This window comes from Cinclus cinclus, chromosome 13 (assembly GCF_963662255.1).
Source record: "Cinclus cinclus chromosome 13, bCinCin1.1, whole genome shotgun sequence".
Taxonomy (NCBI): domain Eukaryota; kingdom Metazoa; phylum Chordata; class Aves; order Passeriformes; family Cinclidae; genus Cinclus; species Cinclus cinclus.
The window spans coordinates 10,291,210-10,314,595 of NC_085058.1; the positions used below are offsets into that span (position 1 = coordinate 10,291,210).

Here is a 23,386-nt window from a genome sequence, read left to right on the forward strand (position 1 = left end):
CCTAGCAGGTTAGTAAGAGGTATAAAATGCACACTCTTAGCGAGAGCTTTGGAGAGCAGAGTACCTGGGATGTTTTCAGACTGCCTGCGGGGCTTCACGAGCAGCTTCACCCCCCCTCCAAAGACAGCAGCCCACATGCGGCCGTTGAGGGGGTGCGCTGCCAGCCGGAACAGCTCGTTACACGAGTTGGTGGCCAGGGCATGGATCAGCAGACTCAGGTACACAGCTACAACAGCTTCACACAGCAAGATGTTCAGCTTGGGTTGGTCTTCATCCTGAGCTGAACTTAAGAGGTTGATAAGGGAACTCACACCTGCAAAGAGGAAAAATTTTGGGATTAAATGAGTAAAATGACGAACGGACAAAAAGAAAACGTTTTGCCTCTACACTTTATGGTCAACACTAGTAGCCACATAATGCCTTTATTCAGATGAAACATACTACTAACTGTTTTCTTAAAATCATAAAGATTAGAATTATAAAAAGCCTTCTGGGGTCTGGGACTTACTTTTGCATTGCACCTCTCTGAAATACTACTGCCTATGAAATTCCTGCACCATCTCCACAGTTTATGCTCGTACATCAGAATTAGCTGCTTTCATAGCTATACCAAGTACAGCATACATGTAGGACAGTACTGTGGAGACAACAGAGATAGCATTGCTAGGGGCAGACTGGAAGAAAACATTTTGGGGTGACAAATTGTCATTCACTTTGTCCTAAAGATCGTGGTCTCTTCTTTAGGCAAGATGTTTGCAATGCACTAAGTTTATTCTTATTTGCTTTGATATGGGAAAAAGTGAAGGGCTAGTACTATATTGAGAACTAAGTTAAAAACATCTGTCATTGACAATCCACTATTTCATCCCTCATACAGGACAGTGAAATAATTCTGCCACATGGAGCTGGTCCAGTGGAGCTAAAAGTAACCTTTTTTTAGTCTCACCAGGCCACTGAGCAGGAGATGAGTTTGGAGTCGCGTGCTCTTCAATGCTTTCTGTCCTCAGTCTGCGTCGATCACTCAGAAGCAGTCCTTGATAAACCATCCCAGTAAACTGATTTGCTTCTGTTTGACTGCTACATACAAATAAATTTTTTCTGATGAGAAAGTGAATGCCCCAGGTGAGAGTGACATCATATTTTCTTAGTTTATTGAAAAACCTGAATGATTGGTGTTATTTTATCTGTGTAAAATCAATTTGGCATATCGAAGTTTAATGTGTACAAGTATCTTTACCCATACACAAACATTTAATCCCTTTTTAAGTCACATACAGGAAGAATTTCCATTTAAGATGAACCAAGTATACCGCAAATGTAGGACTGTATAAAAACTTCCCTCCTTACCTGTAGCTGTGGCTGTCACATAGTGCTTGATAGATGGATGCAGAAAGTGAAGCTGCTAAAGAATGAAGTGTGTACACCTAAAATAAACAGAACCAATAAGATATATGTTTCATATAAAAGGTGAGTGGAATACATTTCTTTCCTAAGGGTATAGGAAATGTGTTCTGAAGGACTGCCCTAATTTTAAACCAAGTGCAAGAAATAGTAACTGAATGTTACTATAAGTTTACAGTACAGTGCTTAGAAAATCACAACTGTTTGTTCAAGGTAACTTGATGGCAGTTAACACCTTCTAATTTTATATCAAGATAATTAACTTGATTCTAATACAGAACAGCCATCATTAAACGAGCACAGTGAAGCAGCAATTAAGCATGTCCTGTTATGACAATGAATTTGATGGAATGCCTCCTGGAATTGGTACTGTGTAACAGTGCACTTCAGTGTAGTAATAGCTACACAATATACATAAAATACAAAAAAAATTGTGTAGTCATGATATAATAGTTTTATCTAAAATCTCTTTTTTTACCTCAGTTATGTGCTTAAAAATTCCATTGGTCTCCAGGAGTAACAAAATAACTGGTTCTGCCTCACAATGCAACAAAAACAGTCCCCCAGCTCTTAAAAAGAGGAAATGCAAGGATTTCTGGGGAAGTTCAATGAAATCCACAATGTGAAGAAAATTGTACTGTTTAACTGTTAAAAAAGCACTTGTTAAACTCACCTTGTGCTCATTCCTGTCTTTTCCTACTATCTTTCCATTTCATCAAACATGAAGCCTTAGATTAAAGCTATGAATTACCTTGACATCTTCAATATTAGGATGTGGTGGCGATTTCATCTGCACAATAGTGTAAAGTATGTCATGGATGTGGTTGTTCAAGTACAGCACAGGATTAGCTATCACAGTTTTTGTGGATGCTATGCTTGCAGAAAGCAGTGGTAGTGTTGTGGGTAGTGGAAGCGGAGACTGAAGTTGCTTTACAGTAGTTTCCTGTTTAAAAGAAAAGATTATATTTAAAATAACTGCTTTGAAAAAAATTAAAAATAGAAATAATTTTACATCCTAAATATGTTTTCCAGATTATTTATTGTCTTCCACTGCTGGCTACTCAGTACAGACAAGATTTTGCTTTCAAAAGCAAGTTATTATTTGCTATAATAACAAAGTCCACACCTGACAGCCAGTTTTGCTGGAGCACATTTTTGATTTCATGCAGGAAGCATGTTTTCGGGTAGTTCATTAGGAAGTGTGGAGATTGTCTGTTAAGAAACACTAACTAAAAATGTAGCACAAGTCGATACAATAGTCACTGGTCTGAGTTTAGTAACAAAGCCAAATTTGTATTCATCCGAGTTTCTTAAGGAGAAACAAACAGAACTTTTAAAAATTCTTTAATGTACATTCTAAGCCAAGTACCAGCAAAACAGCTGTCTGTTGTCCCCATTTGAAATAGGAAAAATCTAGGACTAGAGCATGGTAAAAGACTTGCCCAGTATCAGATTATCTGCTGTAGCTCAGTGCAGTAATTGACATTTGCTGTAAGAGATGTCTTTTTGTATGAAATGTAGAATATGTCATAACAGAGTAAAGAGAGTAGTACCCTCTTTGATTTCTATTTTGAGCCTTGAAACTAAGACCCCATTCTTTGTAGCTCCTTTGCATGATCTGCAGAGGTTTAGGAATGAGATTTTGTTTTATTTCAGGAACTGTGATTCAATTTATTATATAGGTACCTAGAAATTGTGACCAAAATTATGTCATAGTAACACATACAACACTGCAGCTAAAACATAAACCAGCAACATTTAGATTCCATAATCATAAGCAGCCTGATACTCAGTGTCATATAGCAGATTCTTCAGAACCAAATAATCCACACTGGGAAAAGCAGCACACTTAAATAGCAAGTTCTTTCTCCAAGAATATTAAAATCATAATGACCATTAGACTTGCAGAACATTAGCAGAATCTATCTAGCACAAACTCATGTATTTGACATAACTGACAGTCTAGAACTGTTCACATTCATCAACTGAATTGAATTTGCGTTACCTGCTGTGACTCCTGCAGCAAGAACTTCAGCTCCATCCTTACAGATGCTAAACCTCCACCCTGTGCCCCATGAAGGCTACAATAACTGAGAAAAACTCTGAGGAGAGCTTGGTTCTTCTGCAGCCACCACTTGCGTCTCTCAGCATGTTCCCGCTTTGCCTGTAGCCTCCGTCTTTCGATCTGGTGCCGTTCATATGAGCCAATGTCTGGCTTGTCCATAATATCTTCGGGGTCAAGCAGATCCCCATTTACTTTGGTATATGTTTTATAGTAGTCTTTGTCCCCTGCGTCGTGGTTGCATATTTCATGCATAGCAGCAATCTCTTTTTCCAGCCAGTTGTACAGCTGAAATCTGAGCTTTCCTCCATCCACTTCATAACCCGTAGCCAAAGTCCTCAGTTCAGTCATAAGGATTTTCAAACAGGCTCTGAACTTCAGCTGCTCAGCAATAACATCGACCTCAGCGTCTCCTGCCTCAGAAACCTCCCCATGTGGTGTTTGAGCCATGCTGGTGTCTGAGGTCCTCTCATCTTCACTCTTAGAATAGGACTTTTTCATCATTATCCCAACATCCTTGTCTTCTTCATCTGACCCATTTTTGTCTTCACCCCAATCAAGAGTTAGTGGCTCATCATCAAATTTTACTGCTGGTTGACTCCAGTCAAATTGTGCTGCAGATTCACCAGTGCTCTCCAAAGCAAAGGAAGTTGAAATGGGTTTTGACCAGTCTATATCACCACTTCCAGCACTATCATGTAGGGCTTTGGAATCTGAAACATCAGCCTGGATTGAAGGACTGGATGAATCTTTTTCTCCAGCTACGGTAGACTTTTTTCTTATTTTTGGAATTTTGGAAAGGACTTCAAGGGCTAGTACAGGGCAGCCCACTTTAAAATGAGCATTTGCAGTAGTGAAGAATAATTTTCTTTCTATAAGATTAATTTTATCAACAAAGCTTTTCTCAGTTTTTAGACCTAAGGTGGCCAGAGTTCCTTCTGGTGAGCTGAAGTACCTTCGGATGAGCAAAGGGTGGGTCCGAAGATAGTTGTAAAAACTGAACACCACAGGATTGCAGGATTTAACGATAACTGAGGAGTTAAACAGATATGACATCTATTGAAAATGCCTTTTAGATGGCATTATTCTGTTTTGCAGTTATTTCCTGCACTAGAGATTTATCAAAACACACAAACAAAGACAATTTTGGAACTAGTTACCAAAATCAAAAGAAATAATTACTTATTTCCCACAAAAAGAATAAAGGTATGAGCTGGATGAGTAGAAAGATACAAATTCTATCATTTGTCTTGCAGTTACATTGCACCAGCTAGGCTAAAAGGCAGCTGAGATGATCATCCAGGCAGAGATTTCCCCAAGAAATTCCTATAGGGAATATGAAACCTATGTAGCCACCTGTCACTTAACATTAATCTTGAAGAGATGGGATAGGAAATCCTGTTACAATACTGCTAACTTCCAGAAGCAAGAAAAGAATTTAAGTCCGCTGGGAAAAAGACCAACCAGCATTCATTACTAGAGAAGTATTGTATGGAAGTGCCAAACAAAGACAGCTCTCCTGAATTTAGCTGACAGCAGGAACTAAGTTTGGTGTTAGAGGGTTGAAGACAATCCTTGGAAAGAACTGAAAACAGGTATTTATATTGTTTTAAAGCATCTCTCCCAGTCTTCTTTTTCTTAATAAGTTTGTCCTATCAGATTAAATTTTTTCCCTTACCTGGGTTTTCATCATCATCTTTGGGTGTTTGTTCCAATAAAGTATCCAGTGCTCTTGTGTAATCTTTCATTATCCAGTATGCAATGCTTCTCAGAAACGGATCAGAATGCAACTTAGTACAGCTGAATCCAGTTCCATCCTTCTGGCAACCCAAAATCTTTTCATAGAGAATGGAGGTGTACGTGACAGAGGTTTCAAACTCTGATTCATACAAACGAGCAATGACCATGGCCAACTGGATGTCCTCCATTTTCTCAAGGCACACCTATGGTAAGCAATGGGGAAAAGGGTTGTTTTATGAGGGAAAGGGAGTTCTATAAAATAAAGTGAATAGCAATATACATTTACAGAACAGATTTTCTTTCTCCTCTTATCTGTTCTTTGAAGTATAAATTAATCTTCCGGTCAAAAGTGTGGTAAGTCATATATATCCAAGTAACATTTTTGTCTGTTTAGAAAGAGGTGTACTTTTCTGTATTTTAGGGATTTTAATATGCATAGCAGTACATAACATTAAAAATTAATATGGAAGAAGACAAAGATGTCTATTTTTTTGTTCTATGTAGTAGGATAATTGTACCCTCCAACTTTGATGTCATTAGATCACTGGTGAGATATTTTTCACACCATCTCATGCAGAATTACATCTCTGAGGAAAATGCATTCTCAAGTGGAGACATACTGTAAATGAACAGGCAGGTATTCTAAAGGCTCTCTAACTCCCATCCTCTCCTGAGAGATACTGTTTAGCTTATGATCCTTCTCACAGCTCCCACCTCCCTTGTGGCAAGCAGCATCATAGCTCTACTAAAAAGGCATCCCGTCACTGAGTCAGAAGAGAACTCTTGACTTCTTTTTTTTTCTCCTAATGTTGTACTAATAGGTCATGTAGAATAGCTGGGGGCTGAACAGAGTGCTACAACTTAACTGTGCAGTTCAAACAAAATTTTGCCAGAAGGGTCAGAGCTGGTACTCCCAAGAGTGCTTCCACTGAGGAATGGTGTATCTGAACAATTATTCTGGCCTTCAAATCAGCTTCCCAGTTGATTTTCACATTAGTGTGGAGGTAAATGGTATGTCTGCAGGGCACAAGGGGGTCCTGTGTGGACATACCATCCCATTTGTGCTGCCACAATTTGTGAAAACTTCATCAGAGAACAGCTTGTACGGATGCAGTACATAGGTCTAATTAGAAACTGAAACTTAATTTCTCAAAAGCAGATACCTCTATAGCATCTTTTAGTGAACCTGCTAGCAAGAAAAATGCAGCTGACTGCTCAAAACGTTGTTTTCCCAACAAAGCAAAAGCATTTTTTAAAGCAGCTTTACGCCATCGGTCTTCATTGAAGTTGTGGCTGAAAAAGGCAGTCATCTTTTCATCATGCTGGGACCTGTATAAAGAAATGCAATGTATAGAGCTATTTATTATGTACCTTAGCATACTATCACTTGAACAACATTAATTGAAATTAAACTCTACTCTTGAATGAGTTCGGCCTTGCATTCCTGGTTCAATTAAGACTCAATCAAACTTCAAGTTAGCAGAACTCACCTAAACAGACCCCACACCACTGCCTTTTTCTTCATAGCAAGGTAAAAAAGTGCAGCATCTAAGGCATCATTGTTCCTCTGGAATGAAGCTTTTGCAACCTGTGGTGAATAAAGCCTACTGTTATAAATGAAAATATAAATGCTGCTTTTAGCTAAATAACCTGTGTGCTTTGTCACAGAGGATGGCCAGGTGGACTGTATTATCTCTACAAAGCAGCAAAGTAATTTCTGTGAGAATGTTTTATTCCTATGTAACAGAGCTTTACACTGTAAATGCTTTTAAGAGTCAGAAAAACAGCATTATTGCAGATAGCAACTCCTCTCAAGCACAGTGGGACATTAGGAATGTGCAAATAAAAATATTTTCTTTAAAACTGTTACAGTAACTCATATTATTAGATGAAATTCCTCTGCCAATCCATTTCTTAAAAATACTTAAGCTAATAACAGTATTCCTTGAATGAACACTGGGTTTTATGTAGGACTCTAATGTAATTGGATTTGATTTAGAGTACTAGGACAATTGTTCTGCTCCTCAATTCTTTGATTAAACTGTAACATTTAAAACTATATTTTTACATTAGATGACTTGGAAATTTAGTAGAGTAGGCACATCTAACAGCACAGAGCTAGAATGTGTAATCAGGAAGAAGTACCTTCTCGATGCACCTTCGGAGAGTGTTGATATTCCTGACCCACCAACCAATGCCCATAGCTCTCAGATCAGACCACTGTGGGTCTCCCTTCTGGATAGCAGGAATCATATTGATCAACTCCTCCTCAGCCTCAGAATGGAAAGCCCAGGCAAAATGGCAAGTTGACAGGCCTAAACAATAACATAAACCAATACAATTCAGAAGAGTAAGAGTTGCTAATAAGCAAATGAAGTATGTCAGGGATGCAAAGTGGGGTCTCTAGCCCAAGAGCTGGGTACATCTGAGAGACACTGATTCCCTCAAAAGGAAGTAAAGCTGTCAAAAGAACAGCTGAAATATCATTTTGCTTTTTAGAGATGTCCTCTCATCTGTACTTCTTTCATCACTTTCCAGTACCCCATTCATAAATACACAAGAATTATATGTTGAAGGACTGAAGGAAAAACATTCTTTTATCACAGAAGTGGAACCATTTTGGGCCAGAAACCTTTCTCTCTGCTCTTTAGGTGGTAGCTTCTTTTCTTTTCAGTATTTCACATTTACTCAGACTGAGAAAAAAAAAAAAACAAACCTACCCTGCTGTGATGAAATTAATAAAATATTCTTTAAGATAAACACATGCTCATGTAAGGAAATGACTTAATTTTTCTAGCAGAAACAATGAATTACATATACAATCTGCATTTTATCTGGGGAATTTATTCATGCCTCAAACTAGATAGGCCAGAATCTTCTACCCTAGAGCTATACATTTTTTTGCTATTTACAGCACATGTAGGGAAGCCTGCACCAAGCCTTTGCAAGAGACTGGCCTTAATGAAATAGAAAATTAACATGCATGTAATAGAAACATGACATTATAAATCAAAGGTGGCCAGATCCTGTGAGTGAAGCCATCCTTCCCTGTGAGGGTTACCTTGGTGGAGCAGCTGGACACGGTACAGGGGAGGCAGGGATGTCAGCAGGCAGGTGTGCAAGCGCATGGCCAGCAGGTACCGGAGGCCACATTCATCCAGGGTATCTCTTCCTGTGCCATATAAAACACATTTTTGAACATGCAGCTGACTACAGTAGACATATATACAAGTTATCACAACAGTGTGTGAGGAATGTATGTTTCTAAGGCTACCAAGAACCTGAACTACAAGTTAATTATTACGCACGAACTACAAGTAGATACTTACATCGATTTTTCTTTCCTACTGTATCTAACCTGAATACGTGATGCTAGCCTTCAGCTGTTATCCCAAAATACCCAAGGACTAAGTTTACCTTTGCTGAGAAGAACAAGAATGTCAATTCAATAATATGCCGGTTACTAACCTGAGTAATTCTTATCTCTGTTCTCATCTAGTTCAGTGCTTGTTGTGGCCACAGTGTCTGCCAAAGCTACAAGGAACATCTGCTCCAGTCGAGTGAGGCCTGGCAGACTTGAGTGCATCAGGTGGCTTGAAAGGACACTGGCGTGTTCTCGGCCAAAGTAAGTTGGCCCATACTGTGACAGATTAATAACTTTGGATTTACTCTCCCTCTTTTCAGGCTCAAAATCTATAAAGTCTTCGGTTGTTACAGGTTGAATCTGGAACAGATCTGAGTACTGATCCTCTGTTTTTCTCTTGGCATGGTCTTCAGAGCCCTGAGGTATTTTAGAAGTTTCTTCAGCAACATAAGTGGCATCCTGATCTGCAGCAAGCAGTGCATACAGCGGCAGAGGGGGAATTGAGTCTATCTCTGTGTAGTCTCGGGTACCATCTTTCCCAGCAGTAATGGTATCCTTGGCAGTACTGCCACTCACACTGATGGTGCGAGAAAGATGGCGTTTAGGACCAGTCCCTTCTCCAGCTTCTGTGTCTTTGACTATTGCAACTTCTCCTGCAATGCATTTAACTAAATGCGACAGAATGGCTTTGGCTCGGCGAACTTTACCCAGGTCCATCAGTTCTAACAACTGGGTTGGATGATACTGGGGTAGAGTAGGTGAAAGAACATGAGCAGCTTCAAAGAGGCCCCCATCCTGAATTACAGTTGGGGTGCCAAAAACATCATCCACAATACCTGCCCCATCAATTACACTGGTCTTCTTCACTACCGCACTTGTTTTGAATGGATCTTGTGTTGCTGACTCTTCAGAAGTAAAAACATCGCTTTCTCCATTACCAAACTTGACCGCGTGTTTCCACTGGGCATAAACGTGCATCTCACAGTCCATTCCCACCACCAGGATTCCATCTCTCACCCAGGACAGAGACACAGGCAGGGAAGGAGTGCCATCCACAGATGAAACCAAATCAATGGACCTCAGCAACACCCACTTTGACTTCACACCTTGCTTTATGCTCCCTCCTAGCGGCAGGGTGATGACAGCTACTCCCTCTTTGCTGCTGGTTTGATCTGTTACGATCCCTGAAAGCCTTCCGTACATGAAGATGTTGGCACCCACTCCCACCGTCAGTATATGTGAGCCATCTTCTTTTGAAACCCAGTCCAAATGCACCAAATGCTTGATACTGGGCACCAGGTATTTGTCTTTATTCAAAAAAGCATCTGACTTACTGTAAACAAATAAATTACTATCCACACTGACCCTTGAGTCAAGTACACTTCCAACCTTAACTAAATCATCAAGATGAATTGTCTGTTCCAAAACCCATTCTGATCCTCCAGTAGACTCACATTCAAGTATACACACATGCATGGAAAATTCTTTGGAAACAAACCCATTATGCTGTATGGGTTGCTTGTATGCTACTGCAAGGCGTCCTGTGTAAGAACAGCTAACAGCAACCGGCCTTCCTACTATGCTCACTGTACTGCTGTTGTCTTCCCCTTCATCATTCATTAAAGGCCATTTTCTCCAGTGGTAAATCTCCTTCTCTTCAGTTTTGCTGTTCAGGTCTGTCTCTACAGTGCATCTCCAGAACCTCACCCTGTTGTCTGAACAGGATGTTACTATCAAGTAAGGTGCGAGGCAGACAGGGTATATTGATGAGGAACTCAAGTGACCTGAAGTTAGAGCAAACATATTTACTTTTAGTAATTGATAGCAAAATACCTATATGGTTATGGCAGACATAATACTGTCTAACTACTACTAGAGAACTTTACAAGCTGGTGGTTTTTTTTCTTAATGGATCTGGATAGTTGCAAATAATATATCTGCTAATAGTCTTGCAGCTTCAACATTACCTGTCATCTGCATTTCTGGTCACTATTCAAAGAAGATAAACTGGAACTGAACTAATTCAGAGAAGGGTTCTTAGAACAATGAGAAGAACACAAAACCTTAATCAGATGAGATTAAGGAAGTTAAGATTAGGCTCATACAGCCTACTAAAAGGACACCTAAGATGGAAAGGGAAAAAAAATAACAACAGGAGAGACAGAAAGACAAACAGAAGAAGGTGCAAGTGCATCAGGTAAAAAAACCCACTGTATACCAAACACAGGAATGCTAACACATGAACAAGTAGGTATAAATTGCTCATTAATAGATTAAGACTAAAAATTAAATTTCCAACTATTTGAGCAGCAAGTTTTGGGAAGAAGCTTTCCTGTGGGGGCTTGATACATTTACAGAAGAGTAACGTACATGGCCATGATGATTTGAAAGCACCTTTTCAGTCCTGTGTTTCCTGCATCAGTAAATCAGAACCTTACAGGCTGAGGAGATATAATTACATAAACTAGGAGATAAATCAGTGGACCAACTGTATCGAAAAACTTGTTCAAGTTACCTGCTGAAGGAGTTGCTCTTACTACTTCCACACCAACAGGAAGATCCAGGGGCTGGCTGTACACAAGTCTGGAGCTCAGAATGAGTTTACTAGCAGTCTGAAGGTTAGCAATCGATGAAGATCGTGGTATGGGACTTATGCCAGGTGATACATCTGGAGAAGAATCCACAGTCTTCTGATCAGGTACACTAAGCTTATAATCTGCTGAAGACGCTTCAGTTGGTTTTGCTATATTAAAAAAAAATGCCAGCAGCGTTAAAAAATTGTTTGGAAGGACAGGGCATGAATATCTGATAATCAAATTAATTTGTTTTTACAAGAGCTCAAATTGCACACAAAATAATTATATGATGTGTGCAGGCTGTGTCAGTTTTATTGCATGTTGTGACTATTCATTTAAGACATCCATAAAATTCTGAAATACTGATAGTTTGAAATAAAGAAGCCACTGCTTACCTTACTCAGCACACTTTTATATTGTGATTAGTATAGAATGCAACCAATATTTGTAAGGAATTTTACTGCTTCTATTACACTGATATACTACTCTGAAGATTCTTGATTTTTAGGCTTCTGCTTGGCAAAGGTGACATGATTTGTTTTCTAATAAACCACCAAAGCTTGTTTTATCTTAAGTAATATGATAGAAGTGTCTCTCCCTAAGAAAATTACAATCACTCACTCACCTAAACAGGCTTGCACAGATTTGAGATGAAGATGCCACATTTGAAGAACAGAACAGCCACTACTATCTTTTTCAATTACTACCAGGTAGAACTTCTCTGAGAAAGGTGGTGGACGATACCCTGTAATTTACACATTATATACATAATATATAAACATATGTATTCATACAGGGTCGTGAAATTTATATTCAACCTAAATAATTTTTCCATAGCAAAAGATTCTCTAAAAACTATTAAATTAAAAAAATCCCGTTTTTATCTTTGAAATAATTTTTTAGATTATAAAAGAAAATATTGAAACAGTACCATTGGTAGCATGCTTTGACATTTTGATTGCTCATGACAACAGAAGAATTAAAAAATAGATACTGACTTACAATCTGAATATTAATGGCAAATCTAATTTATTAGGTATTTGCCTTCCCATTCAGTTTGAACTATTTTGCCAGATTATAAAGACTCTTCAACCTGCCTGCTTTCTTCCTTTTTCTTCTGAAGTTTTAAGTCTACTAGCAAACTCCCCAGTGATTTTCATTCTATTAATCACCTGCAACTACCTATTGATGCAGAAAATGTGCTCTGGTTCTGTTCACATTTTTATATACAACATAAGCACTTTGAAAAACGTACTTTGTCATGTAAGTTGTTTCATTCTAAGCAATTAGAATATCTTTGTTTAACACCATTTAGCAACAATTCATATGAGCAATACATAACAGCCATTTCACTGAATTTTACAGATTCTCATTTAAAAGTAAATTACCACATGCTAGCTAGATTTTAGTAAACCTGAAGAACATTTTTTGGTACCAGTTTAATTCATATTAGTTATAGTTTATGCTATACCTTGTGATGGCTGGAAAAATATCTCAGTTTCCTTTCCTTCCACATCTTCCTTATGTGGTTTGTATCCCAAAATGAAGTCTTCTTGGAAGACATGAAGCAATTGTGTGTTTGAGCCACACTGAAACATTGAGCAATTGTTATGCTTCCACAACAGTACAGCAAAATTTGGTATGAGTGCAATTATTTCCTCTGTGCAATCTAGCTACCAATGAGGAACACTTTCTTTTATAAAGATTACAGTTATCATCAGAAAACCCAAATATTTTCCTTTCATATTAAGAACAGCATGTTCTGGAACTCATCATTTGTATATTGAAATAATTTCACTGAGGTCTGCCAGGATAGAAAACTTCTGTAACTACACTTTTGCTGCAGTTACTGACGGATTAATTAATATCTGATTAATTTTTATTTCTTTGGTGTTGAATACATAACAGCAACAAAAAGTCTCAGATTTTTCTTTTGCTCCAGTGGGAAGACATGTCTGCAGTGAATTGCTTGGGAAGCCTGAAAAAGGGAAAAAATTGTAGATTTTCCTTCTCTCAGATATCTTAACATCTGCCTTTTCTGACAATAACATATTTCTTTGCAGTAACTCTAACTCATGACAGAGAAGGCTGCTCATAGTGAAATCTTCTCCTGCAGGTAAGGAAAAATACATTCTCAAAATACAGTGATGGAAAATTTATGCTGCAAAACACCTTTTTTATTTCCAGAGAAACAAGATGGTATTCCTTGTTCTCATTTATAAAAATTCTAGGAAAATATTTTGTAAATCTAAACTTAAATTTGAAGATTCTATGCTATTGATACATGAAAGACATAGAAAGTTATGGATAATAGAGGAATACTTATTAATACATGTCAAAAGCCCACAATTTTCTAATTAAATTTGGTAAAACTTACTGTTTTCACAGGCTGCTAACAGAAAACAGCACTGGAGCATATATCATCAAAATAACTGAGTAAGAAGAAGGTTTAGTTATCCTGCCTGCTCATTGACTGAGACATATAGCTGTGTTAATTGATAAATTTATTTTACAGTACAAAAAGCTTGAAGTCATACCTGGCTAGCATTCTTACATTTTGGATTGTTAGATCTAATTTTTAGGTTTGGGCATTTAAAAGTTAGTTTTGTTTGGGTTTGAGGGGATTGTAATTATTTACTCTAAATTATGATACCATGGAAACCATTCTTTACTAAAGTTTTGTTTTCTTCAATAATTATGCTTGGAAAGTATAGCTTTACTCTAAAAATGAGCTTTGAGCTCTTAGCAGCTAACAGAAAGTTGGCTTAGTAAAATGCTCAAGGAATTCTCAATAGTCACCAAAATTCAAGGCAGTCATTGTCACCATAGAGAAATGTCATCTCATTTAGGTCTTTTCAACAGATTAGGCTAATGAGCAAACTAAGTTATTATACATCCTGATGTGATACCCTTAAAGAGTCAACCATTTATTTACTTTGTTAGTTATTGCATCGAGCTCAATGATACATCCTGGTCGAGCAGTAGATTGTTGGCTCACAATATTAAACACCTCCCCAATAAGTTTCTGAAACAGAGAAAAATGAGTAGAATTAGTATATTTTTCCTTTGGACAGAAAAAAATTGCCATTACTTATAATAAACTGATGCTTCAATTTTTCTTGTTGGCACAAATCATAACAGAGTTCTTGCAGCTGTCACTTTGACACTCATGAATAATGTGTTTATCAAAGCATGTGCACCGTTGTGAGTCAGTAGATCTTCATGGGGATGAAACACCAGTTTTTATGGAAGCTAAATATTGCTAATTTAAAGATTTATCCTTGCATAATACCACATAATGTATCTGTACAATGAGAAATAATATATCGTTTCACTTATTTTCAAGCTTCAGGTTTAGCCACAACATGTAGAAAACAACATCAGTCCAGCTTATATGTAAGCTGAAAGCTCTATTGATTTTTGCTGGAATGTTCATAGTTATTGCTCTATAACAGATTCTTCAGACTGATCTGAATATTGACAGGCTCTATCTTGCAGCATGGTTTATAAAATAACAGAAGAATGGGAAAAAATTAAAGATGTGTTTCTTTATACAGCAACAGTACAAGATCAGACTTCACTTTTTCTAAAGTCACAGAAATGAAAGGTAAAAAGAATGAAAAAATTGGTTGTAGGAAAAAAAGAAAGCTAATATAACCCTTAGCTGATTCCCTTATATCCCACCTTCTCTGCCCTCCCTCATATATAGATGTAAATTAGGTGGATACACCTCAGTCTTGCTCTTCTCTTTTCACCTTCCCTCTTGCTCTTGAATCCCCTTTTACGAGAGGAAAAAACTAAGAAATCCTGTTTTTCCTTTTCTCACCATGGGAAACTTGTATGGGAAGTTTTGGTTCAGTGCAGACACTTTTAGTAGTAACAGCTGCATTTTTCTGCTAATGCTTACAGACAGCTACAAAACATGCAGCTATGCAAGATGTAGTACATATACATGGAATGGTACAAAAATCACACAGAATGAGAGGAAGACAAATCACAGAAAGGGGGAAAAAGTGAGTTGTGTCAGTTGTATTTTAACAACTTCAAACCATTGCTACATAAAACTTACAGATGATTCAGGGTCAGATAATTCATCCAGAAGTTTCCGTGCATCTACAACAGCTTGATAGAGCCTCAGGTTTTTGCCATCTGATGCAACAAAGCAAGCACTAGCAGAGTTGCAATAGGTACCTAATAGCAGACACAAAAAAAATTAATGAGGAAAATAAAGTGGCATCAATAGCATCTGGTAGTCTGTTACAATCCTAAGTATATGAACATGTTTCAAATATAATTTTCATAAAGCATTGAAGCAAAAAACCTAAGCAAATGTATGCATTAATTTATCATCTTTTGAACTTTGAAATAATTCCCTTTCTGTTCAAGAATGTAACTTAACTCCTGAAAAGGTTCAATAACCTAAGCTGAACTCATACTCATGTACAAGCACTATTCACACAAGCCCCAGTCTGCAGCACACCCAAGTGAATGCTGCCATTCCTTACTCTGGTGACATCTGATTCACTGTCACCTCCAGGGCATTGCTTAGAAGAGCCAATTCCACGTTCCCAAGGTTGTCACAGACAATTCAGGGTAGGAGTCTAAGGGGGAACTATTCAGCCATAGTTTCTTCCTTGTTTATTGACTCTAGGCTCTTTGCATAAAATTGACCTCTATGAATATTCCTTTCTGCCCTGCAGTTGAAAGTGCAGATATAAAAGTGGAGGGAGAAATAGATCTTTCTACAGTTCTGAATAAAATATGAAAAATTGTGAGAGGTTTGTTTCTTGTTTTTTTTGCTTCTCCACAGTACATACAGCAGGCTTGACATGAGATGTTCTTTTCTGATATACATTTTCCTCTGAACTACAAGAATGCAGCTTATCATTTGTGTTTAGAACACTTTGTGCAATACAGACAGCCCAGAATGTTACTATGTAAGTAGAGAAAATGAATTTGTTTTATTTTAAATCAAACATATTATGCATTTATAACCTGGCATTAGTATAAAATTTATTGTTACTCCCAAAGCACAAATGGCTTTTAGTACTGTATCCAAAGATGACAACTACTATAACAGCATCTTTCTGATAATTAGAAAATAAGTATCTGTGTGGCTGGATAGAGTAAAATTTGCATAAGTAGTTTTATTAATTGCAACAGAAAGCCCTAAAATTAAAAACAAAAACTGAAGAATTGGCCAAGGGCATCACACATCATATGTTGTAGAGTCTGACCTCTGAAAAAGTGTTGTTTGCATTTCTGTAAAGTTAATGTAGTCTATTTATTTATAAATATCTTGGGTTCCAACTGGGCTTCTGGTGGTCTGAAGAATTTCAGTATTGTTTCAGGACCTCCTAAGCAGTTTTAGCCAGCATGTTGAAGCAATTTGATAATGCAAATTTTGGCTGGAAATCTTTTCCAATAATTCTCTTGTTCAGGTGGTCCAAATACTAGTTCTGTTCAACCCGCTGCCCCTGCAGCTGCACATGGCCAGCACCCTAAGCCATCAGCACACCTGCACTTGCAAACCACATCAAACCACTCAAGGAAGCTGCCTGAAGCACTGGGGAAAGGCAGCGTTTTCTTCTCTGTCGGAGCAAGGAGTGCTCACTCACACAAAGGGGTTCCTGAGTGTCAGCTGATACACAGAAACTGCAGACACACTCAGATCACAGCAAGTGTTTTGCAGTAGCTTAGCCACAAACGAAGTAAAAATGCTTAATTTGCATAATAAAAGGAATTTTTTGAAAAGTTAATGTAAATATACTCCAAAGAAAACAGTAATTTATTTTAACAAATTAATTCTACAACTCAAGTGTTAACTCTATATGGACACATGCCAGGTATACTCACCAAGGCAATAGCTGGGAATTAGTGTTGGAAGCCAGGCTACATTAGAGAAAGCAGAGGTGTGAAGAGAGTTAATTCGAGCCAACTCAGACACTCCTCCAGTGTAGGATAAAGGTCCTATGGGGTCTACTCGCCACAGGATCAGCTCACTATAGATTGCATTTGGGTCATGGAATGTACGGGTGGCCGCATTTTTAAGTTGCTGCTTAGAAGAACCTCTCTTATGTTTAATAGGATCCATCATCCTGTTTATCCTGTCGGAGTCCCAGGAAGTGTCTGACTCAGGAGTTAACAGAGCATTGTGATGAGAAGATGTCAGCAGCAATGGCAGAACAGAATGGCAGGCCAGATCATTGAGGTGAAAGCGGTGTCCACAGTACCTGAACTTATGGGATACAGTTAGCACAGTAGTGAAAGCTGATTTATCAGCAAAAGTAACTGCCCACTGGTTTAGAGAGCCATCTATATGTTTGGAAATCATCATTACCACAGGAGAAATTATATTCACGTTTGCACTGTCCTGGGCAAAGCTTGGTCCTTTATTTGCTAGAGTATTGTCTGGAAAGTCCATTGTTTTCTGCTGTGCAGCCCTGCTGTTGTCTTTTACAAAAACAGGGCAGGCATACATCATAATATTTTTGCTAAGGGAACTAGCATCTCCAGATGGAAATGCAACAGGAATCCTGGAAGAAAATGAAACCTAGAAAAAAAGAAAAAGAGGGAAATAATCAGAATATATGAACTCAGCTTCAGCCTGAATAAATGCTAGTTGTTTTACAGGAAGTACTTAACATGAAATTCCTACTGATGTTCAGCTCTAAAGCAAAGGACGATGTTTGCTAACATCAAAAATAATAAAAGTTTTCAAATATACCATACCTGAACTTGTCGAAAGATGCCTGGAGTGTATTCATCTAAATACTTCACATGCCACACCAGAAAGGTACCATCAACAGGATGGATAGTAAAAAGCATATCTGGATTCCTGTTCCATTCCATTAGGAGCAAGTCGATTTTCCGGTCTAACAAAACTGTCGGAAGAGGCAGGCGTGGGCCTGCTAGCAGAGATGTTTTGGGGCTTCCCTCTCTTTCTCCATCTTCATGTTCTGAAGAGCCTGTACCAGTCCCTGTCTCTGATTCTCTGTCTATAGACAAATCTGCAACAAAAATGTGCCATTTTATGCAAAGATTTGCCTGTCAGTTCCCATTCAAACACAGTATTTTTTAATCTGCTAGTAGTACTAGCTGATCAGAACTAACCAGATTACTAACCATGATCTAACTTCATATGTAAGCCTTTCTCTTTTTCTTCTGTTTCTTCTTCCTCTTCAGCTTCCATATCAAAATCTTGTTCTAGTTGCTGTTCTGAAATTTGTCTTAGATGCTGCATGAATACTTCAATAGAGGATGTAAAATGAAATTCTTTATTATTCAGCCAGTGGACAACGAAGCCTCCACTTCCTTCATCTATATTAAAAGCGGTTCCAGCCAACACTGAAGGAATATCTGTGGACATTTTTAAACAAATAAAAAAGCTACTTATTAAATTATATAAAAGTATATAAAGCTATGCATTAAGCTACATATTAAGCACTCATCTTTCTATTCATAAATGTATGTACACACACACACATTTCACTTATTTTAGGCATAACATCATTTTTGCCTTCAAGATCAAAAAACGTAAAGATCGAGATTCTACATCCAATTGTAATGAAAACAGTAAATATATTTGAAGGTCAATAAATTTACAAGAAAAGTTATTCTTATGTGAATGGTAAATTATATTTAGTGGTTCTAACTGCTCAGTTTCATATGTTGGGAGTGTTGACTTTCATGTATGAATTTTAGCTAAAGCATGTCACTGCACTTAAATCTTTTCCTTCTTTAAAAATATTCTGCATTATTCTATAAAAAGCAGCTGGTTTCCCACCAAAAGACACTGATACAGCTCTTTTTCAGTCACTCCATTCTGTAGGATGCAATTACTTTATTCATCATACACCATGGCCCCACAAACTCAAGAATCAAACACCAATCAGATTGAAAATTTATGCTTCTTTTGCCTTCTGATCTGCAAAGATGAATTTCATTTGCTAATAAAGGTGCTGAAGGTATCCAGAATAAATTTAGCTTCATTTGTCTCAAAAACTCTATGCCAAACAACAGAAAAATAACAAGTTCCCTCTATTTGATTAGGTAAAGCAAAGAATGTGCATCTCAGCTCCCTTTATTTTTTTCATGTTGTGCAAATACATTAATGCAGTCTAATAAGTGGCTGTATTTCACCTGTATTAGGGTTGATGCTTGCTGCTATGTGGAAGTGACCAAGTGCATTTGCTTGATGGGAAATGTGACGCTGAACTTCATGAGTGCCCTGCTGATCTGCCCGTGCATCCGTGTGGGTAACAAGAACTGAAGATCTCCTTTGTCCTTTTCTCATATTTTTCAAATGATGAATTGTCTGTTGTAGTTATAAAAAATAAATTAATAAATACCAAAAAACACAGTAAGGTAAAAAGTGACACTTATATAAAGCCTTATATAAAGCTTCTTTCTACTAAAGAAATTAAGACTATTTTCAAAAGGATTATTTTAAATAGATTTCAACACAGATTAGTAACACATATCCATCAAATCTACCCAAAGGTAAAGCTCTTCTAATAGTCTTCTAAAAGTTCCTTTAATGTCTACTCAACAACATCAAAAAATACACAGGATTTTGCACAACATTCATCAACAAGATTCACACAATCTAAAAGCAGCAACTTTTGCTATATAATTGTATAACGAATTATATCTGTCTGACTGAAAATGTTTGAGAGTGTGTAAAGCACAACACTGATTTAACAGCCCAAAGTGTAATTGATCCCAAGCACCCTGTTTATTGATGGCCATGATATTTAAGAAGAAAAACTTGGTCTGATTGTAATAGTCTACAAATGAGTTGTGGGGTGTTCTTTTCTTTTCTTTACTTTCCTTGGTTTTATATTGATAGTGTAGCAGTTGAGGACAACAGACCACCACTCTGTCATCTAACAGGATCATCTTCATTAAACACATTTGAGTATTTATATGTTTCTTCTGTGTACAAGAAGGATCAACTACATGGCCAGTGATTAGGAGACTAACCAATCACACAGCTAAATGGCAGAACAGATGTTTCATGCTCTTTCATCTTGGACACTCTCACACAGCTAATTGAAGCATTCTCACATAGGTATTTATGGCTGCAGAGGATCTTTGGTATGCACTTTCTCACGGGGAGAAAGGAGCTTGTTAAGGTTAACCAGGAGCAGCTGCTTCTACAGGTAAGTTTGCTCTTACCGTAAACTTAATAGTCTCTCTAAGAATATGACTGTCACTGAAACAAAATTATTGAATGAAGTAACTAGAAATTGAAAGAGTTTATTTACTCTTTTCATTGTCTTCATAACTGCAGACTTTCGGATCCAATCAGAATGAAACCATTACTACTGTTCCACATTAAACATTGTCTCTTCCCATCACTGTCAGTTAACTATAGAAAAAGTAAATTGAGTTTTAAAAACATGGTGATTGGATGTAGAGATGCAGTCTCTGACTTTTTCAGTGTTTAGTAATGGACTTCAAAACCTGATGTGAAATAATTTAGGCTATTATGTTATGCATATGGGGATTACATAATATACATTTTTAGAGCTTTATATCCTTAAATACTTGAAGTTTTATGAATCGTGAAATAAAAATTTGACAAATTAAGTATTTACATGTACCTCTAGTGCATGTTGAATAGTGTCCTTTTGCTTTCCAGACTGAGAGAGGGTGCTGCTGATGCTGGAAGTGGTGGTTTCACAGATCTGCTCCCCCAGGAGAGTATCTTCGGGTAACAGTGTCTCTGCCCATAGCCGGCAGATGCCATCCAGGCATGACGTGAGTAACACATTACAGACCAACCCCCTGATGGCAGAGACAGCAGAATTACTGCCTGGGTAACTCAACTACCTACACAGACACAGCAGAAATTAGGGGAGTGTGCAAGAATTGAGTAGTTACTGTCTTATCTGAATTTCTGCTTCTCCCTTAATTGAAGGTCAACATGACCATCGTTATTAAACTTGGTGACATGGAAGTTTATGGGAAGATGTTGGTATGCTTTGTTTCTTGAAAGTATAAGAAGAGAAATCCCATGCTCTTGATGGCAAAACATTAAGCAGAATGTTAAAAAAACACTTGATCAAAGGCTTGCTTGCTTTTGAAAAAAAGGCAGCTTTCACACCTGGGCATGTACTTGCTGATGTTCCGCCAGGAAAATCCTGTCACTGCTCGGGGATGTGCCAAATAAACAAAGGAAAACTGCACATCCTCAGAGCACTTTTTCTTTTCTTCATTCTCTTGGGGTAGGAGAGACGACTTCCAACCAGTCATAGGATACCAAACCTTTAAAAGGCAGTCATCCTAGGTAAAGCAGAAAAAAGCCATGGGGTTAGCTAGCTGTGATTAAAAATGTAACAAAAATAAAATTGTAAGCAACAAGCAAAATGCTGTTCTGGTATTGGCCATGAAAGCCTGGCTCAGAACTAAAATTCATCTCACTGTTTAACAAACAGTAAGTGCAAGCAAATACTATCTATTATTATCTATTGAGATTCGTAAACCAAAAGAAATCATTCAAATGAGAGGGTGACATTAAAGAGAATTATGAGTTGAAAACTTAGCTTGAATAGTGATTTGACAAAAAGTATTGCAAACTGAAATAGAATTGAAAACTGAACCCAGAATTTACTAAATAAAAACCTTCTCTAATTTATTCAGACATGTGCATATTATACCAGTTTAAACGTGTATGTGTTCTATCATGATGATCTCAATACTTTCAACAGAAGTAGAAAAAATTGTTCTTGTATATCGGGAAATTCATCTAAGTATACTACATCTAAAAAAATCAAATGTGTGTATATATATTTAATAGAAGTCTATATCACTGTCATTCACATATGGAGTAAGAATACCTAAATCAAATTTCTTGTTGCTGAAATTCACATAATTACACAAAAATACAGCAGTACACGAGATCATAATTTACCTTTGCTAAGAGACTACAACAGAATGTGTGGTTCAGGACTATTCATATTATTTACTTTTGTCAAACAAATGAAAAATACTGCAAAAATCAATTATTCTTTTTTGTCCTTACCTTCCCAGCCGTTGCAAAATATTCACCATCAGGAGACCATGACATCAAATGTACTGATGTTGCAGTCCTACAGAACACAGGAGCAAGTTAAGTACAGCCTATTTATTCTAAAATATTTTTCCATAGATATTCAGTTCATTCAGTGTTACTGCTCATTATTTAAATTTAATACTAAATTCAGTAAAAATTAGATTAAGTATTTTATAGCTGTTTCTTTAAGCATACTTTTGGAATAGCAGGAGCATAAAAGTACCTTCATCCTTAATTGAAAAGACAGCTCAAAAATTGGTTTAAGCAAGCCTAGGTTAGATCCAACAGGAGAGAGGATTTTTTATTTTTTATTTGAAATAACTTATACTGTTTGAATTTTAGGGTATTTAATAGCACAATTTAAAATATAGGTGAGGTGGTGTTGCAATTTGTCTTAAAACTAAAGTTATCTCACTTGCACTGCCAGACACATTTCCAGTCATTTAGAACTGGGAGAACTTTATCATCCTTGATCTGATTGTTGGCATCATCATCTTCATCTTCCTCTAGAATGTCATCAGACGGAGGGGCCCACAATTGCAAAAAGTCTGTTGCTGTCAATAACCTGTTACCTGAAAGGGAGTGAAACCAAAGCTATGGAACCAGGATGAGGAAGGAATGTTGGAAGATTAGGCCTCTCATAATATTTTGCTGTGGATTATCCAGAACAGGTTGAAAGCTAAACTTCAGTCCATTTTAAATATGATAGGGTATTCTGTCATGTCACTCAGCTGATTTTATTAAAACATTTTGAATGTGTAGTATCTTTTAAGAAACGATACCAAGGTTTTTTTGGTGGTTTTGAATCACAGAATTGTATTTGCAAATAAATGTTGCAGATGCTTAATAACTATTCACATCTCAAATAAATACACAGACATCTTATAAAGATCCATATCTAGGTACATTGCTGACTTTAATTGTGCTAAAATTCTATTTAAATGATTATTAGTGATAATTTAAGTCAGTTAACAACTTAACAGTGTGATTCCCAAGCTAAGATCTTACATAAGAGACTCAAACACTTGGCACAGCATCTTAACAAATGTTTAACTGTAGCCTCACATTTTATGTAACATTGCTTGAGAAGAGGTAATTTAAAATCTACATATTCAATCTCTCACTTCATTAGATTAAAAATATTTTGTGTTCAAGTCATTCTAACTACAAATGTTGACCAAATA

The 23,386-nt window shown here is 37.2% G+C and overlaps 1 protein-coding gene across 7 annotated transcripts in view; it reads right to left on the reverse strand.

The window, feature by feature from the left end:
• The window catches only part of DMXL2 (Dmx like 2), a 48,207-nt gene that overhangs the window by 13,845 nt on the left and 10,976 nt on the right, over positions 1-23,386 (reverse strand). For 3 of the 7 annotated variants that reach the window (XM_062501759.1, XM_062501757.1, XM_062501755.1), the window contains exons 5-28: positions 22,618-22,774; positions 22,173-22,239; positions 21,255-21,433; positions 20,752-20,935; positions 19,286-19,460; positions 18,269-18,502; positions 17,876-18,153; positions 17,000-17,696; positions 15,213-15,334; positions 14,079-14,168; positions 12,615-12,732; positions 11,769-11,888; positions 11,083-11,310; positions 8,672-10,351; positions 8,265-8,375; positions 7,349-7,518; positions 6,694-6,791; positions 6,367-6,532; positions 5,142-5,406; positions 3,407-4,494; positions 2,153-2,344; positions 1,348-1,424; positions 947-1,077; positions 65-313 (exon numbers count right to left, since the gene is read on the reverse strand). In XM_062501759.1, coding sequence (XP_062357743.1) covers positions 65-313; positions 947-1,077; positions 1,348-1,424; positions 2,153-2,344; positions 3,407-4,494; positions 5,142-5,406; positions 6,367-6,532; positions 6,694-6,791; positions 7,349-7,518; positions 8,265-8,375; positions 8,672-10,351; positions 11,083-11,310; positions 11,769-11,888; positions 12,615-12,732; positions 14,079-14,168; positions 15,213-15,334; positions 17,000-17,696; positions 17,876-18,153; positions 18,269-18,502; positions 19,286-19,460; positions 20,752-20,935; positions 21,255-21,433; positions 22,173-22,239; positions 22,618-22,774 — 6,876 coding nt within the window. The remainder of the gene's footprint in view (positions 1-64; positions 314-946; positions 1,078-1,347; positions 1,425-2,152; positions 2,345-3,406; positions 4,495-5,141; positions 5,407-6,366; positions 6,533-6,693; positions 6,792-7,348; positions 7,519-8,264; positions 8,376-8,671; positions 10,352-11,082; positions 11,311-11,768; positions 11,889-12,614; positions 12,733-14,078; positions 14,169-15,212; positions 15,335-16,999; positions 17,697-17,875; positions 18,154-18,268; positions 18,503-19,285; positions 19,461-20,751; positions 20,936-21,254; positions 21,434-22,172; positions 22,240-22,617; positions 22,775-23,386) is intronic. The other 4 variants (XM_062501758.1, XM_062501756.1, XM_062501760.1 and 1 more) reach the window with 3 other exon arrangements.